This window comes from Pyrus communis, chromosome 9 (assembly GCF_041283825.1).
Source record: "Pyrus communis isolate YQ-2024b chromosome 9, ASM4128382v1, whole genome shotgun sequence".
Lineage (NCBI taxonomy): Eukaryota > Viridiplantae > Streptophyta > Magnoliopsida > Rosales > Rosaceae > Pyrus > Pyrus communis.
Window position 1 is genome coordinate 12,445,775 of NC_142573.1, and position 17,069 is coordinate 12,462,843.

A 17,069-nucleotide genomic window follows, 5' to 3' on the forward strand; every position below is an offset into this window, starting at 1 on the left:
CAAACATTCAGAGATCAAGTAAAGGGACAAAACGTTTCGACGGTTATCAATGAAAAATCACGATTTTAACGGTTATTTTAACTCCGATTTTGATGATTTTTTACGGCTCCACTCCTTGATCCTATATGAATACAATGAATGAACTTTATCTTCAATTAAAATATTTACACTGGTGGATACTGCAAAATCTACCTAATGAAAGTATGAATAAACTCTGAAGTATTAGTGAATCTATTGTTTTGATGGGATATACATTCTACGAAACTAGTTTCAACGATCCAACCGTCAAACATGTTTGTATATACTTCAAGATCGCATACGCCAAAAATTGCAAAAAACAAACATTCAGAGATCAAGTAATGGGACAAAACTTTTCGACGATTATCAACGAAAAATCATGATTTAACGGTTATTTTAACTCTAATTTTGATGATTTTTTACAGTTACACTCATTGACCCTATATGAATACAATGAATGAATTTGATCTTCAATTTAAAATATTTACCCTAGTGGATACCACAAAATCTTATGTTATACTTAATGAAAGTATAAATAAACTCTAAGTGTTAGTGAATCTATCATTTTGATGGGATACGCATTCTACGAAAATAATTTCAACGATCCAACCATCAAACTTGTTTGTATATGCTTCAAGATCGCATACGCCAAAAATCGCAAAAAACAAACATTCAGAGATCAAGTAATAAGACAAAACTTTTCGACGGTTATCAACAAAAAATCACGTTTTAACGGTTATTTTAACTCCGATTTTAATGATTTTTTTACAGGTACACTCCTTGACCCTATATGAATACAATGAATGAATTCAATCTTCAATTTAAAATATTTACACTAGTGGATACCACAAAATCTTATGTCATGATGATCGATGAAAATTGAGGATTTTGTAAAAGGAATAATATGCAAGCTTTGAGTTCCATTGGCAAGGTTTAAACTTTTGAGAAAGGCTTCACAACCTTGAAAAGAAAAACTCTTTCATTTTGTATATCCTTGCACATTTAATATTTTGTAATAGACTAGTAGTGTATGAATGTTTGTTTATTAGGCTCTTATTTTCAAGTGTAGATGTAGCACTTAAACGACAAATGTGTTTTAATGTTTTGAAGTAATATTTATGTGGCAATGTGTGGTATGTGAAAATTTAAGAAAAAAAATACATTTTTCTTAACGGGTCATAGCAAGTCATAACGGGTCGGGTCACTTTACCCATTAAGATAATAGGTGTTACACGAAAACGACACGAACATGATAGATACGACCCGTTTACCAGGCCTATAAACTATCCTTACCGATTAAATATCATTTAGTACTGCGGTCTATTGTCGCTAGTATTGTGATGATCTAGTATTCAATCTTAGTACAGAATGATAAGGTACTTTGAATGAATGAAAAGTATTCACAATAATCTGAGGAAAAACAAAACAAATGGGTTAAACTCAAATTTCTTATTACATACAGCGGGCAATTACCGCTCTATATGGGCAAAATTTCGTCCAAAATCTGATGCCTGAATCATCGAAACCCTTTTATTTCAAAAGCTATGCCAAATCTGAATTAATGAACACTACAAAATGATTTCCTCAGTTATACAAATACGATCATCAGAAGCCCAGCTCAAAAGAATGGGAACAACACCTGGGATATCATCATTCAAGCCAAGCCCCCATTGTCTTGACTAATCACACAAGGGAAAACGATGAAAAATCCATCTACTTAGAGCAGCATTGACTCGGGCTTCTCAATGTAGCCTTTGAACGCCTTCAGCCATTCCGCACCAATTGCACCTATACAAGGGAAAATGGCGTTATTAAGTTGTTATAATGTTTCAGATATGCATACAAGTAGTTTTAATGATTTCATATTCAGTTCCGAAAAGAAATTAGAGATGGACATACCATCGATAACACGATGGTCACAGCTTAGTGTTACAGACATGTAGGAAGCAAACTTGTATAGCTCGGGCCCGGAACTAGGTTCAACCCTCTTCTCAGCTGCTCAGAAACAAACACAGAATAAATATAAAGATATGGTCCAAAGAAGACATGATTATGTCCCGATATTACCTGATCCAACTGCAAGAATGCCTGACTGAGGAGGGTTAATAATGGCACAGAATTGTTTGATGCCGAATGGACCTCCCAAATTGGTCACAGTAAATGTGCCTCCCTGCACAGAGAATAAACCAAAGTTCGATCAAAACCACAAGGCTATCATATACCTGCAGTGCAGACAATATAGAACAATTTTATCAACCTCGTAATCTTCTGGCTTTAAGCTGTTTTCTTTGGCCTTTTGGGCCAGCTGCCTGACCTCCTCAGCTATGCTGGATAGTCCCTTCTTGTTCGCATCCTACAAATTTAACAATATAGACTCAGGCAAACTGCTGTTATAACTAATTCAACAGTATAGGACCAAGCTAATCACTCACCCTAATGACGGGTACAAAGAGTCCATTTTCTGTCTGCACCGCAACATTAATGTTAACATTGTGAAACCTGAGAATAGAAACCGTAAAGTAAGTATTACTTCAAGTGGAATATGGAAACTTAATTAGTAATGTTTGTATCTAAACTCACTGGCGGATGTAATCATCTGTCCATGAACTATTGCATTGAGGAACCTTTTGAAGAGCCAAAGCAGCAGCCTGCAATAATAGTTACACTGGAGTGAATCCACAGTCCAAAAGGTACCATATACCTCCAGTATACTTGATTTTTATTTTCTCTTACAAGAACTCCTAACTAACTGGGTTCTCAGTCTCCCCCTTGAGACACCTTTTTGATAGACTAGAGGTCATTTTGATAATAGTTAGATTTCATTTCATAACTCTAGAGATCACAAGAACCCGTTATCTCATTCTGCACTTAAGCACCTCACAAATTCCATTGGTCTTACCATGGGGGGAAACTTGTAACATAATTGGCTGATAAAAAGATTCAGTGAAGAAATCTTGTACCTTAATTACGAGATCATTAACAGATATCCGCTTCCCACCTGATGCCTCTTGTAATGCATTGAGTTGGCCTCTCAAACTGCAGATAAAACAAGAGTTAAACATATCCAAGAGTTATGCAGTTAGTTCAATTTTTAAAATGTTCAAGAAACTTATACTCACTCCATGAGTCTATCAACACATGTATCTACTGTCAAATAATAATGAGGAATTGTTTGCTTTGAAAATAATAATCTCGAAGCTGTGATCTGCAAAAATCATACCAGATATAGCTTTAGAAAGAATAAAGTTACATGCAGAACAGAGATTAAACAATTAATAGATGAAAAGTACTTGAAAAGTGTAAGTGAAGCAAACCAAGGAAACGTCTTCAAATTTTTCAAAGACAGTACTTCAGGTGCACCAAAAATACGAATAGTTGTGAGGACTGAATTGCTACAATTATTACTTCCAATATTACCTTCCGTATCTGAGAATGGGGGATATCGGTGTAATCCAACGGTGCAGGTGCTGCACCCTTAGCTTTAGGGGCTTCCTTCCCACGAGAAGCTACATAATCATGAGAAAACAAAAGCAAAAGATCAAACACAGTTTATAATCATCAGGTGGATTACCCTTTCTTATTTTTTTTCAACCAGAAGAAAATTATGGTAGACAAAGGTTCAAGATGAAATGAACAAAAAGTAAACAATAAAATAGCAAAGAGTAACAAAAGAAAATAGCAAAGAGTAACAAAAGTATACCCAAATACTCTTCAACATCAGCCTTCACAATGCTTCCATCAGGACCTGTTCCTTTGATACTTGAGAGGGGAACCTAGAAAACACAGAAGTCAGAAATGGCGCATGATTTGCTTCCTACCATCAAATGATAATAATTCAGCCACAGAATTCTGCATTGCATACCTTGTGCTCTTCGGCCAAACTTCTTGCCAGAGGACTTGCAAATATGCGATCTCCAGAAGGGGAAGCAACAGGAGCTGCACTGGGCTTTGATACTTTTGGCTCTGGGGAAGTAACTGGTTCTGCAACCACCTCTTTTTTGGGCGGAGTAGGCTCAGATGACTCTTTAGCTGCAGAAGCACTGGCACCAGATGCCGATGGTGTGTAATCTTTAAATTTTGCAATATCATCCTCCTCTTCAACGGTAATTGCAATCACCTATGTGCCAACACCATCAACCATTAGAAAGTGCTCATATCATGCCAAGATGTTTCTTTCTATTCATTCTAATTTATCCCCATAATTAATCAGTTGAACACCACCAAGCACAAGCAAAAGAAAGATGAAATATACATCTACCCAGGCCCTATAAAACTTAACTACAATCAATACCTCTCCAACTTTGATCCCTTGGGTCCCATCTGGTCGTACAATCTTGGCAAGATAACCATCTTCCATGCATTCCATCTCCACTGTAGCTTTATCCTTAACAGGTAATTGGATATGAGGTACACGTCAGGCTTCCATCATAAAAAGAAGCACATAAAACTAACAATATGTACATTTTACTCAATCAACAAAGCCACAGGTAAGTGGATTTAAAGTACAGAAAACTTACAGTTTCAACTTCACAAAGAACTTCACCAGGAGAAACTTTGTCACCCTCTTTCTTCAGCCACCTAGCAATATTACCCTACACATCATAAAACAATGACTTAGAAAGGAGCAGTAAAATTTCAAAGGTATGATAATCCAATAAGCCTCAAAACAGTACGTACCTCAGACATAGTGGGTGAAAGAGAAGGCATTCCAATTTCTTGGTGTGGAGGCAGGCCTGAAGGGCAGCACATGATTCTTGATAAGTTAGATGATCATATAACTCAAGGTAACATTTTTGAGGATTGCCAAACCAACAAAAGAGTGCAAAATGAAAGAATATCACACTTCGCAAGGGGATGCAAAGCACTTCAATGCCCAAAACTAGTGAAATAAAACATTCACAATATATCATAGTTTCACATTAAGTTAACTATCTCTCTATGAATTAAAGTAGCAGAGATCAAGAAAATGTAATACATAAAATCAGTATTCGAAGCGTAATGGCCAGTGACCACCCTCAATCTTAAAAATATCCAAATAGAGTTATGAAATGAAAAAAAGAACCGAAAATAACAAAGCCACAGTCATTGATGACAATACTACACTTTCAATTTCCAGCAAGGACGAGCCTGAGAAATCTATGAACAAATAGTTAAGTTCTTATAGCTCTATGCTAGAAACTTGTATCTTGAAGCAGCTCTTATAGCGACATTTAGTCCATCATCATACTAACCTACTAGAAGATGCAAAAGGCAATGTGCACTCAAGGACACAAAAATACATAAAGAAATTTGAGAGATGCAAAATAGCAAGAGGTGTACCAGCATCAGATGAAAAGCCTCTGCTCAATTGCACCTGCACACTGATAGAGGGAAAAATATATGTATCAAAACGGATTTTTCCACACACACGCACGCGCAAGCACACACAGAGTAACAAAATCTAGCACAGCATACCATGAAAGCAGTTTGTTGAATCCCGATTCAGAAACTGAAGTTCCTAGTTTCCTTGTCATTGAGATATCCCTGGTAAATGTACCAGACACTGATTTCTGCAAAAGATGATACGTCATAGTGTTATAACTGATACAAAGTTCACTTGTAAAAATTTATTTCTAAGTGTGTGTGACTAGATTAAAAAAAAAAAAAAAAAAAAAAAAGAAGGCCAGAAGAAAAGATAGACCACTTAAAACTTTGAACAGAAATACTCCAAAGATGGCACATTTTTAATATTTAACTAGTTTAACTTACAGTGCTACTGCTGAAAGACCTAGAACCTCTTGCTCTTTCTGAAGGCACATAACTGGGGTGACGAGCCTTCAGGATATCTGAGATAAAAATTGAACTCACTTAAAGTCGGCAAAACAAAATTTCAGACGCATTTATGTGCATAATTAAAAATCCAAGTGGCTAGTTGCATTCAAATGATGCCACACACATTGTACAACAAGAAAACTTTAACATGTGATTCATGGTTAAATCATCAAATTTCTTAATTCATATGGTATCTGTTAATGTATGAAGAATGATAAGGAAAGCACAAATAGTTGTCAAACAAATACACATTCATCCACACCTACACACTCATTCTTGATAGAACTATATGCAATTAAGTCATCAGGTCAGCAAGTTTTCAATTTTACATTAAAAAAACCAACGTAAATAAATAACAAAAAAGACCAGCTTTATTTACCAGTTGAGGGTTGAGCATCATGTGAAAACCAACGAACCAAGAGTGCTTGCTCTTGCCGTACTAAGTTGGGGGCATTCTGTAACTGCAGTGAACACGAAATGTAGTACAAAATTAAGTTTTAAAAGAAACTTCGTGATAACAGAGAGTCATCAGCTTCGTAGATTAATGCTTGAAATACATCTAAATCAATGAAATAAATCTTCTCAAAAAAAAGGATATAAAGCACCCAAAAATAAAAAGGAAACAAAACAAAGCACGAGCAATACTTTAATTCCCTATCTCAAATGGACCATGTAAGCTTCTAATCACCATTTGGTCATGGGATCATGGTAACTTTAAACCGAATTCAAAAACTTATGTCAAAATATGCACCGAAAAACTATATTCCATAAAGCATGAGGCCTACAATTTTGATACTAGAGAAATTCAAAGTAAAAACACCCTGGACATAGTATTCCTAAATTACCCAATTGAGGATTAAGTCTGAAATTTACACTACCTCCATTTATATGCTCACACACCTACTTGCTACCAAACTTGGAGTAACCCGAAAAAGAATGAAATGCTAATGTGAAGTATAAACCCAGTTATAGAATATAAATCTTCAAGTGAATACTAAATCCAATACAAAACAAGACCAAGATTCAAGCTTTGTAGAATTCAAACAGTAAAACAAGTGCTTGGAAACAAACCCATTAACCAAACAAGCTACAAACCCAGAAAATCAATGCCTAAACAAAATTCACGAGAGATAGGAAAAATGGTGAAAACCGAGGCGCACCCTTTTCGAATGGTGGATGATACGAGATGCGTAAGTCATATTTCTCCGGTATCAAACCGATCAAACAAACAGTACCCAAGAAACCAGCGAACCCAAAAAACTCGAAAAAAAATTGGAAATTTATGGGATTGCGACGGAAGAGGAACCCAATGAGTTCAGGGGTCGCACTGACTTTGCAAATTGTGTGTATATAAATCTAAATATTTGTGTAATGAGTGAAATACGATTGTGCGATCGAGGGAGAGGGTGAAAGAAAATGAAGCAGGAGGAGAGGTAAAGGGGAAGAGTTTGGGCTGGGCTTTTTGGATTTGTTTGGTTGAGAGAGGTGGGTGGGCGCCCGCCTTTCTGGAATTACCTAACCCTTTAAGCTCAAGTCAGTAGACTCAATGCAGAAGTAGTGCCTCGGATCTGAGTAGGTGCGTCTTTGTCAGCTGTCTGCTGCATAGTATATTGTGCCCAAATGATACTATTTTAGTGCGGCCGAAATTACAATAAGGAAAGGAATAAACGTGGAGCTTTCATTGTTATGTATAAATTATAAGAAGCGAATCTGTTTATGGATATCTATGAGACAAGTCACAGGACATATTAATTTACGTATTATAATAAGAGTGAATGATATAATTGATGTGTCTTATATCTAAGGTATAATAGTTAAAATAAATGTGTTATAATTTGAGAGAAATAGTAAATTTATGTGACTGGTTTTTAGATACAATGAAAAATCAATCATAACAAAGAAGTTTTAAGTTCAATTGCAACGAATAATAAGTTTGATACCTAATAGTTTGGTCGTTCTATTAGATACATGTTGTAAACATTGATAGCTGACCATTAAATGATGTAATGGATGACTATATCAACCACTTTAGAACATTGTAGCATAGCTGACAGCAAGGCAGCAAGCACTATCATATGTGCCTATAAAAAGGAATGTTGAGGATGAGAGCAAAAACATAGAAGCCACAAGGCTCACGGAAGAGGAAGAGAGAAAAGAGAGGAAGAGGAGAGGAGATAATAGAGAGAGTTATTTTGTACTCTTATTATTCTAAATTGTAAAGAAAGCACCGTTGCTGCTCTGAGGATGTACTCCAGTCACACTGACTGTAGAGGAACCTCGTAAATTTTGTGTCTTCTTTTATTTATTCCACTGCACACACCATCGATTTTACAACATGTTATCAGCACGAGAAGCTCTCGTGTCAGTGGAAAGCACAAAGCCACAAATCTTGTTCACCTATGTTGCCTGGGATCTCACAGATAAGAAAATCTTTTCATTTCATCATAAAATCTTTGTATTACTGATTTCCTTGAAGCAAATATATATATGTTGTTGTATGACTATATATCATCCTTTGCAGAAACAAAAGAGTACAAACTCAAAATTCGTAGAAAATCTAACAGCCATGTAAACGGCCTCGGAACTCGAACTTACAAACCTCGGATTGAAATACTTTCTCCTTCAAAGTTGTTCGTCTGCCCAGTACCTACAACATATCAAATTTTCAGAAAATTCCAACAGTGCGATCATCGCAGATGCCTAAAATACCAAACCAGTTTCCAATTTCAGCAGAAAATTGGACAGGCACCTTATGAGTACCAAAACTCCATTTCAGTAGCTCATATCGAAATTGTTTATTCACGAAAGTTGTTCGGTATCATCTTATCCATATCATACTAAAATGTGAACTAAATATATTACAGTTTGATCTTCTCATAAGTTATAGACACTCTTGACTCCAAAACTTATGGGAACCCGTTTCGACTTTTTCAAAATTCACCAGAGGAGGAACACCAATTGGGACTTATTGTTACTATTATTTCCTGGATAACTAAAATGACTTGGAACTGTGAAATAATAATAAAAGTAAAAGGGATGAAATAAAAGAAAATGGTAGACCAAGAAAAAAAAAGAAGCAAAAGATGAGGACTTAATCATTGCATTTTCTATTTTGACATATTTATGTGCATGGTGTTGGTTTAAAACCCTATCACAAGTTCTATTTATTTATAGTGGGTAGAATTATTACCCTTTGCTTTAAAGCTTTGATGTTTATGTGAATGGTGCTAAATCAAAGCCCTTGTCACAAGTTTTATTTACTTAAAATCAATTTATTTACCATGACTGGAATTACCGCATATTGCTTTAATTTATTTATTGTACTTCTTTTTGTTACGATGAGTGCATATTGAACCCAAAGTTCCTTAATCAGATAAGAACCTGAAGTTTCTTGATCCTCATCACATAAAATGATTGGACCTGAAGTTTTATCATGCAAAAAGATCAAACATGAAGTCCCTAGATCCTCAAGATCAGACATGAAGTTTCTTGATAAGTACCTTAAGTTTGAAGAGCCGAAGTGCCACAACTTAATTGTAATAAAGGTCATGAGAGTCCCAATTCATAGGCTATTAAATAAGAACCAGAAGTTCCTTGATGTATGTAAATGATGATATAATGCATATTTGCTAAAGAGTTTACATCTCAAAGTCTTGATGATTATTGCATATCATTGGGCATTGATGTTGAACGCCATGTTCCTCATCTTCATACCCAGAAACGCTTTAGTAGAAACATTTATTAAGCAGATGAAATTGATTACCCGCGCTCTGCTCATGAAAAAGAAATTGCAAGATGGGCACATACCATTTTACATAATTCATTATTAAGTTCGGTTGAGACCAGTTGCCAACCATCAATATTTCTCAGTACTACCCGTGTTTGGGCACCAGCCAAACATTACACATTTACGAGTTTTTGGTTATGTTATCAATGTGCCTGTTGTATTGCAACAACGTATTAAAATAAAGCATCAATACAAACTGGGAATTTATGTTGGATTTGATTCACCATTTATCATTCAATATTTGAAACCCTTGACTAGGGATATATTTACCGCATAATTTACGGACTATGATTTTGATAAGATAGTTTTCCCGCCGTTAAGGGGAGAAAATAACATCGTTCCAGAAGAACGATGAGAAAATATCATTCCAGAAGAATGATGAGAAAAGACCGTTCCAGAAAAACCAAGAGAATTTGTTTTATTTTGACTCACGAAGCAATCAATGAGAAAATGAAGTAAGAATAATTGAATAATGCAACGAAAGTGATAAAATCAATATACTTGCTACAAATGTGCCTACAAGAATTGATATCTTCGTTGGACAAAATAATGTGATAGCAAATGATTTATCTATTACACGCTTGAAGCGTGGCAGGCCTTTAGATTCAGAAGGTTCAGTTATTTGAAAGAAAAAGAATATGACATTACTGAACTATTGCATTCCCAAAGCATAAATGTTGCATGCCGGAAGCATGACAGTCACTGTATAGATACATGTCCCAAAAGGGACAATCCGCAGACATGGGAATTTTGATATCTCATGCATGAAACATGATAGACATATAAGTTCCAATGACTCAACTCCCAAAAGTGGAGATTATAATCCAAGCTCTATAACACTCCAAAGAAGGTTAAGATCCACATTCTCTTAATTATGACTATCCTGGAAGAAATAGTGTAATGTCCTTGAAGATGCAATGGATATCCAAAGAAATGAAAAGCTTTTATGCATGTGCATGCACATAAGAATATGGGATCAATGATTGATGACAACCAATGGTAATTTTGGTTTTTACAAGTAGCTACTAAATTCATCAATGAGCTGTATTGATATTGAGTCACGTTCTTTTGTTCGTCAACGAAAGGAAATATTATTTGCCAAAAAATGGAGAAAGGCAATTCCAGCACAATCTTGTAAGAATGTGGAAAAATGAACCTATATATATGTGTATATAATACAAATAGCTAAAGGATGTTGAACCAAATGAGGTTACATATGGGCATTTGTAATACAGTGAATTACACTCACATGATATGACACAAGTTTACTAATTGAAACCTGAAATTATGCTCTTATAAACAAGGTCATATGAATGGAGAATTATATATGAAGGGTTATGAGTCACCCACATCATATCTCCATAAGTAAATCCCTCAAATATACATGGAAGCAAGTTGCCCTGTATAAATTCCAAAGGAAAATGTGTCATGAAGTGTGGAAAATCCCTGAAGGATTCAGATTGCTTGAAGAAAACCCTGGAAGGGTAAAACATGAAATATGTACTTAAATACCAATGGATTTACTAAAATCTCTTACAAAAGTTGATAATATTAGATTTAGATTCCTGAAGAGTCTAGAAAGTTTATAAAGTGTTGAGAGAGATATTGTCTCGAACTGCATAATCGAACAATATGCCAACACGAATCTTATCCATGATGTTTATAAAGAATCATATGGATTGAAGATTATGAGTTGAATACTCAAATTATTTAGACACTAAGAATGATCATTTATCTTCATGAAGGTAAAGATAAATTGATATTTGGTCCAGAAGTACCATATCTTAGTGAAGTATATGTTTTATTGTATTTACACAATACATTGAATGAAATAAAGCTTATCTATTAAATCTCCGAGAAATTACAGACATGTACATACACATGAGTTAAAATAAACAAACAGAAGGGAACCTTCACAAAGGTTGCTTATGTGAAGCCCTAGTACTCGGAAGTACCCCAGAAGTGGAAGGCACCAGAGGTTGATTATTTGGAGCCTCAATACTTGGTGAAACTCCAGACGGCTGAGACAATGGGTGTCTTTAGAATAAAGACTCGAACCCCTAATTGTCATTTTGAGTCTGACCTTCAGATTCTAGTAGCTGACCGAGCTTTCTTTTCATGCTCGTCGAGTAATTATTTGCAAGCATATATAACACTCTATTCTCGTGTTTGAGCCTTCTAATATCCTGTTTAAGACTTACCACCTCAGCCATCAATGATTCAACTTGGTGAGTTCGAGCACACCAAAGCCTAAAAACAAACAGCAAGGTCTCCTGATCATACACCCAAGTTGGATCTGACAATATAAACAAACTCTCAAAATCACAGAATCAAAATTGAAACAGAAAAGCCATCTGTAAATTCAAAACAACATGCAAAATCACAAATACAAAATTCAAACAAGAAACCCATGTGGACATTGAAAACCACATAAACAAAATTCGAAACAGCCACACGGAGAAGTCACGAAACTCACCAGAACACGCTAGATTTCGTGGGTAAAAAATCAATCCTCATCTAATCGAAAAATTGATGAAATAGCCGATGAAATCTGTAGCCACCGAGAGGTTTTAAAATCACAAAAATTTGAACAAATAAAAGAGAACTCAAAAACAATAAGCTGGAGAACTCACAAGGAAACCCAAGGTTTTTGCAGGGTTGACGATTTCTTGAAAACCAAGCTTTTCTAGGTTTAAACTTTCTTCTCGAAGGCAACGAACCTAACATTATTTGGAAAGAAAATTCAATCACGAATTGAAAAAAAAAATTGAGAGAGAGAGAGAAAGAGAGAGAGACGAACCTTCATGCGGAGGCTAGCAATCCGGAGCTCGAGAGAGATTGAGAAATCCGTGGAAGCAAATGGAAGATCCCTGAAGTTCCATCTTTCTTCCATTCTAGGATGAGCAACACGTGTATAGCAAGAAGAAAATCCAACGAAATGGCACACAGATGAAGACACGTGGGCAATGCTGTGCATAGAGAAACAAAAAGCAGAAAAGCGAACGAAGAAGGCGGAGCAATGAGGGACGCATAGGCAGATGAGGGCAAAACCGCCTTTTTACTATGAAAAAAAGCACAAAAAATGGCACAAAAAGAAGCATTTGGAGGGCGTTTTCGTCCGCGCACTGTTAGTGAACAGTGCACTGGCTTTTGGATTTTAGTATAGAAATAATATAAATAGGTTTCGTGTAAAATTGCTCTTTTAAACAACACTTCTACTAATAAACGCTTGTATTATAATTGTTTTCATTAAAAATATGCTGACATTTAAGTTCCTCTTGAAAATATACTTTTAGAAGGATTTCTTGAAACAACATTTGGCACGTTATGAAACATATATGATCCATACAAATTTCAAACTATTTATAGAATATTTATCACTCATGATATGTTTTGTCAACTCATCAGTTTGTCCTTTATATTTCAAACTCATCACTTTCGTTCCTCATTTCTTGCATTAGTCATCAATGTTGTCCCTCCAACTCCGTAAAAAAATCCGTTGGTGTGTTGACTTGGCATTCATGTTATTTTACCAGTCGTTGGACCTTTTGGGCCGTGGAACATGATAATGTCTGGGGCCGATACGAGACATAGATATTGTGGGATGGGCTTTTATCCAAACCACGAAGGGGCAGCGGAAAACGGGACAGAGACACACAGATGTCGTCCTTCCCTCGAAAGCTAAAATATGTTTAAGATAGAAACAGACACACAGAGTTTTAGACTAAGAAGTCAAGAGAGAAGGAGACTAAGAGAGAGAAAGCTTTGGAGGAGAGAGAGAGAGAGAGGGAGAGGGGTAGAATGGGAAACCAAAAGCAAAAGTGGACGGCGGCGGAGGAAGAAGCCCTACTCGCCGGAGTAGCGAAGCACGGACCCGGCAAGTGGAAGAACATCATCAAAGATCCTGAATGCGCCCCTTTCCTTATTCACCGCTCCAATATCGACCTCAAGGTTCCCTCCTATTTACATCTATTGCCACTTGTTCATCTTACTAAAAAGAAAAGTTCACTCTTTCCTCAGTTTTCTTATTATTATTTTTTTTAGCTAAATTTTAAAGTTAAAAAAAAATGAAACTGTAAAAAGTAAAGTGCCATTTTTTTTTCAAAAAAAAAAAAAAAAAAAGCCTAAGTTGATGGTGGTTGAACTGTTAGCCGGTTATATTATTCATTGAATTTCTGAGAAATATGCAATTTCCTGCTTAGAAAACCCTAGCTCTCCCAATTTCTGCTTGAAATTGACCAAAAATAATCAGCAATTGATACAGACAAATATGCATGCATGTATTTTTTGTATATATATACATATATAATTGTATATGAAGAAACCCTAGTTTTGGTTTTGTCTAATCTGCATTTGCTATGGGTGTATTGGCTGCTTCAGTAAATGAATTAATGATTTTGGTCCTTTCTTTTGCAATGTTATTTCCTTGTCTCGATTTTTGCTTGCGAATCAGGATAAGTGGAGGAACTTGGGTGTTAATTCTTGTGGACATGGTTCTAAGGAAAGACCAAGGGCTACAAAGATTAGAAAGGTTATGGGTACCCAGCATGACATTGTTCAGAGCCCTGCTTCTGCTGCTTCGGTTCGACCCAATGCATCTCCCGTTGCTGTCACAAACGATGCTTTGAGTACAGCATCTGATGGGAAAAATGCTCCAAGGTGTGTGCTTTTGTGATCCTGATGTTGTCAGGCCTTAGACGATGTGCTTCATATTTCTTTTTGATATCGCTTCTTTAGAACAAAATTCCGGTTGAAATGAACATGATGTTGGGACCGTTTGAATTGAAGTAGAAAGGGTGTTTGCAAATGTATGGTATGTCATGTCAACCGATGTTTAGAATATAGGATTCAAAGATGGAGAGAAAACACTCCTGAATCCCGACATGCTATCAAGAGCTCTTTCAGTTTTTCCTCTTTTCAGACAACTGGAATTAAGAATTGAAATACGTTGTTTTTCCTAGAGACCGGTTGAAACAAAGTTCCAGGGACATAGAAATCTTTGGAAAATGCCAAACGTACCAAAATTTCTCAAACTAGAGCCATTGTTGACCTTTTGTGTGATCTGATACAGTATGGTAGGAGGACATAGTAAAGCACAAAGTAGATAGTGAGGTATTTACTGCGGGTGCAGTACGTTTGTATAGAATAGATGCTGCCTCTGTTGTGATAGACATTAAAGTTCAGTTTGTTCTAGCTAGTGTAATTTTTCTGTACTATTTACAACGATTCAAAATTTTTCCGTTTAGGTGTTCACTCGTTCAACCATTCACTAATTTATTCTGTTTTCACAGTTGGTATCCACGGTTATTAATGTCTTTCTTCTACATTATGGATAAACTTTGTAGAGCTTTTTGTTTAAGTCATCTGCAGGGTACTTGATCTGTTCCTTTATTTTCTCTTCTTTTTAAACAATTTTCGACAGGTATGATGCAATGATTTTTGAGGCACTTTTCACGATGAAAGATAAGGATGGATCTACTATAGGTGCCATTCTTAACTATATTGAGGTCAGATGGAGGTCTTTTGTTATGTATTATTAAAAATATCTGATTAGTTTGATTTATTATGAAATATCTGTATTAGATTGTTGAATGTTCGTAGCTTAGTTGGGAAACCTGCTGCAGAATTATGAAAAAAAATCTTGCATAGCGTAAATCCTTTCACTACATATATTCAGACATTCAAAGTTAAAATTTTGTTGCACAAACCAAAGACAAGCCGCGTAAGGTTGAGAACATATTAATATATTATATGTTAGTTTCATTAACCTTCCATCGGATTACCAGTTGACTTTCTGAAGGAGAAAAACCCTTGGACCCAACTATTAGCAGCATGAGTGAGGGGTTTGTTTTCTATGGTTTCATCTTGAAGTGTTTCTCACTAACATTATCAATTATTATGCGTATTAAACTATTTAAGTATATCATTATCAATTATTATGCGTATTAAACTATTTAAGTATATTTATTTATCTGACCAGCAAGGCACAATTGCTGAATCCTCGCCTCTCACTCATACTTTTGAGTTTGCAATTAATCTCTAGCTGCCTTTTTTTAAATTTCATATTCGTACAAGAAAGATGGTGACTGTCTTGAATCTTGATACACCTACTGCAGCAAAGGCATGAGGTGCCTGTACCAGCAAATTTCAGAAGGGTTTTGGGTACAAGGTTAAGACAGCTTGCTATGCAAGGAAAACTGGACAAGGTATATTTAGCATGATGACATTTTACAAATTTTTCTTTAATAATTTTTTTATGTGGTGTATTTGCATGTAGCCTGTCAGAACTCAGAAGGCTTGAACACAACCTGGTTGTATTTCTCAATTGTTGAGTAATAGCTAATACTCATATTCATATTCTAACTATCTAGTTGGCACTTGCACGGTATTATTAGATCTTGTACTTCTTATATCTTTCGAACATTTCTCTTTGATGCTTTGTTGTGTACTTCTGTCACGTCAAATCTTGTTCCTAATTATACCACACTCGTTGATACTTGAAACATTCTAAAGTGTTCCCTTCAAATGTAGGCACAAAATGGTTACAAGATCAAAAAGGATGTAACTTTGGTAGCAGAAACACCTATTTCTACTCCAGATCAAAAGGAAGTGAGGCCCCGGAAGTTGCAGAATTATGTACCAATAATCTCTACCGAAACAGTGAAGGATGCAGCTGATAATGCTGCTTACAAACTCGTGGATGCTGATAACAAAAGCTTTCTGGCTATTCAAGCAATGAAGGAAGCAGAAAGAGTTTCAATGATGGCAGAAGATACCGACTCAATGCTACTGTTAATGGAAGAGATTTATGAACAATGTAAGTATGAAACTTGTATGTGTACTTTAGTCGTTGTAAGTCTTTCCATTATCATGATGTGTATTACCTTCATAATTTTTGTTTCAATCATTACAGGTTTGCGTGGTGAAGTCGTTGCCTTGGCTTAGGTCTTCAATTGTAAGTCTGACTAGTGTGTACCTTGTAACTTATAGAACGGTGTATGTAAATTCACTGATCCAATTGAACATTTTAAGCTTTCTTTTGTCATGAAAATGCATTCGAATTCTGTTATACCAGAAGTCAATTCCATTTGGGTGCGCGAGTGTGCCTGGATTCAGCTAGTGTTCTCCAGGTGTTGTTCTTCTTTTTCTTTTTTTTTTTTTTTTTTTTTTTTCTGTTTGTCGTATGTCGTATGTCGTATGCTGCTTCAAGTTCAGTGGTGGTTCGATACTACAGGCCCGTTAGGAACATGGTTTGATTAGGCTTGTTAACAATCCGCTTGGATCTAGTTTACAAGATCAAAAGAAATGTTCTGGGAACTAAAGTCAGAAGCTGCTTCCCCTGATCATTCTATCACTTTGACATGTGTAGTCAACTGGTGACAATATTTTGTCAAATGATACGGCTGTGTCGGGTCTGGTGGTCGCCACTTTAGGTTTGGTGGCCACCATTTCT

General features: G+C 35.9%; 2 protein-coding genes and 1 long non-coding RNA gene across 3 annotated transcripts; 1 reads left to right on the top strand and 2 right to left on the bottom strand.

Annotated features, from left to right (window-relative positions):
* Positions 1–1,448: 1,448 nt before the first annotated feature.
* Positions 1,449–7,482, bottom strand: LOC137739143 (dihydrolipoyllysine-residue acetyltransferase component 3 of pyruvate dehydrogenase complex, mitochondrial). Its single transcript, XM_068478650.2, has 19 exons — positions 6,990–7,482; positions 6,209–6,290; positions 5,767–5,843; positions 5,473–5,567; positions 5,338–5,378; positions 4,696–4,751; positions 4,536–4,610; positions 4,310–4,402; positions 3,881–4,135; positions 3,719–3,791; positions 3,436–3,524; positions 3,138–3,223; positions 2,979–3,054; positions 2,599–2,666; positions 2,451–2,517; positions 2,276–2,371; positions 2,086–2,188; positions 1,918–2,013; positions 1,449–1,806 (listed from the first exon to the last, which is right to left on the bottom strand). The coding sequence occupies exons 1-19, from the start codon at positions 7,026–7,028 to the stop codon at positions 1,736–1,738; spliced, it is 1,638 nt and encodes a 545-aa protein (XP_068334751.2). The 5' UTR covers positions 7,029–7,482; the 3' UTR covers positions 1,449–1,735.
* Positions 7,483–11,443: 3,961 nt separating this feature from the next.
* Positions 11,444–12,514, bottom strand: LOC137714093 (uncharacterized). The gene is made up of 4 exons (XR_015967058.1): positions 12,417–12,514; positions 12,250–12,336; positions 12,093–12,167; positions 11,444–11,912 (listed from the first exon to the last, which is right to left on the bottom strand). It is a non-coding gene; the product is annotated as an uncharacterized LOC137714093 (long non-coding RNA).
* An 879-nt stretch (positions 12,515–13,393) lies between these two features.
* Positions 13,394–16,735, top strand: LOC137740020 (telomere repeat-binding factor 4). The gene is made up of 6 exons (XM_068479805.2): positions 13,394–13,567; positions 14,070–14,275; positions 15,039–15,123; positions 15,733–15,822; positions 16,148–16,433; positions 16,530–16,735. Exons 1-6 carry the CDS (start codon positions 13,418–13,420, stop codon positions 16,559–16,561), a joined length of 849 nt encoding a protein of 282 aa, XP_068335906.2. The 5' UTR covers positions 13,394–13,417; the 3' UTR covers positions 16,562–16,735.
* The last annotated feature ends 334 nt before the right edge of the window (positions 16,736–17,069 follow it).

Bases quoted from the DNA above. Each gene is read 5' to 3' on its own strand.
- LOC137739143 (XM_068478650.2), bottom strand. From the start codon at position 7,028: ATGACTTACGCATCTCGTATCATCCACCATTCGAAAAGG. The intron at 5,379-5,472 runs GTATGCTGTGCT...TCCCTCTATCAG, and splicing joins TTCAACAAACTGCTTTCATG to TGTGCAGGTGCAATTGAGCA. The intron at 4,611-4,695 runs GTACGTACTGTT...TATGATGTGTAG, and splicing joins TTTCACCCACTATGTCTGAG to GGTAATATTGCTAGGTGGCT.
- LOC137740020 (XM_068479805.2), top strand. From the start codon at position 13,418: ATGGGAAACCAAAAGCAAAAGTGGACGGCGGCGGAGGAAGAAGCCCTA. The intron at 14,276-15,038 runs GTGTGTGCTTTT...AATTTTCGACAG, and splicing joins GATGGGAAAAATGCTCCAAG to GTATGATGCAATGATTTTTG. The intron at 15,823-16,147 runs GTATATTTAGCA...CTTCAAATGTAG, and splicing joins TGCAAGGAAAACTGGACAAG to GCACAAAATGGTTACAAGAT.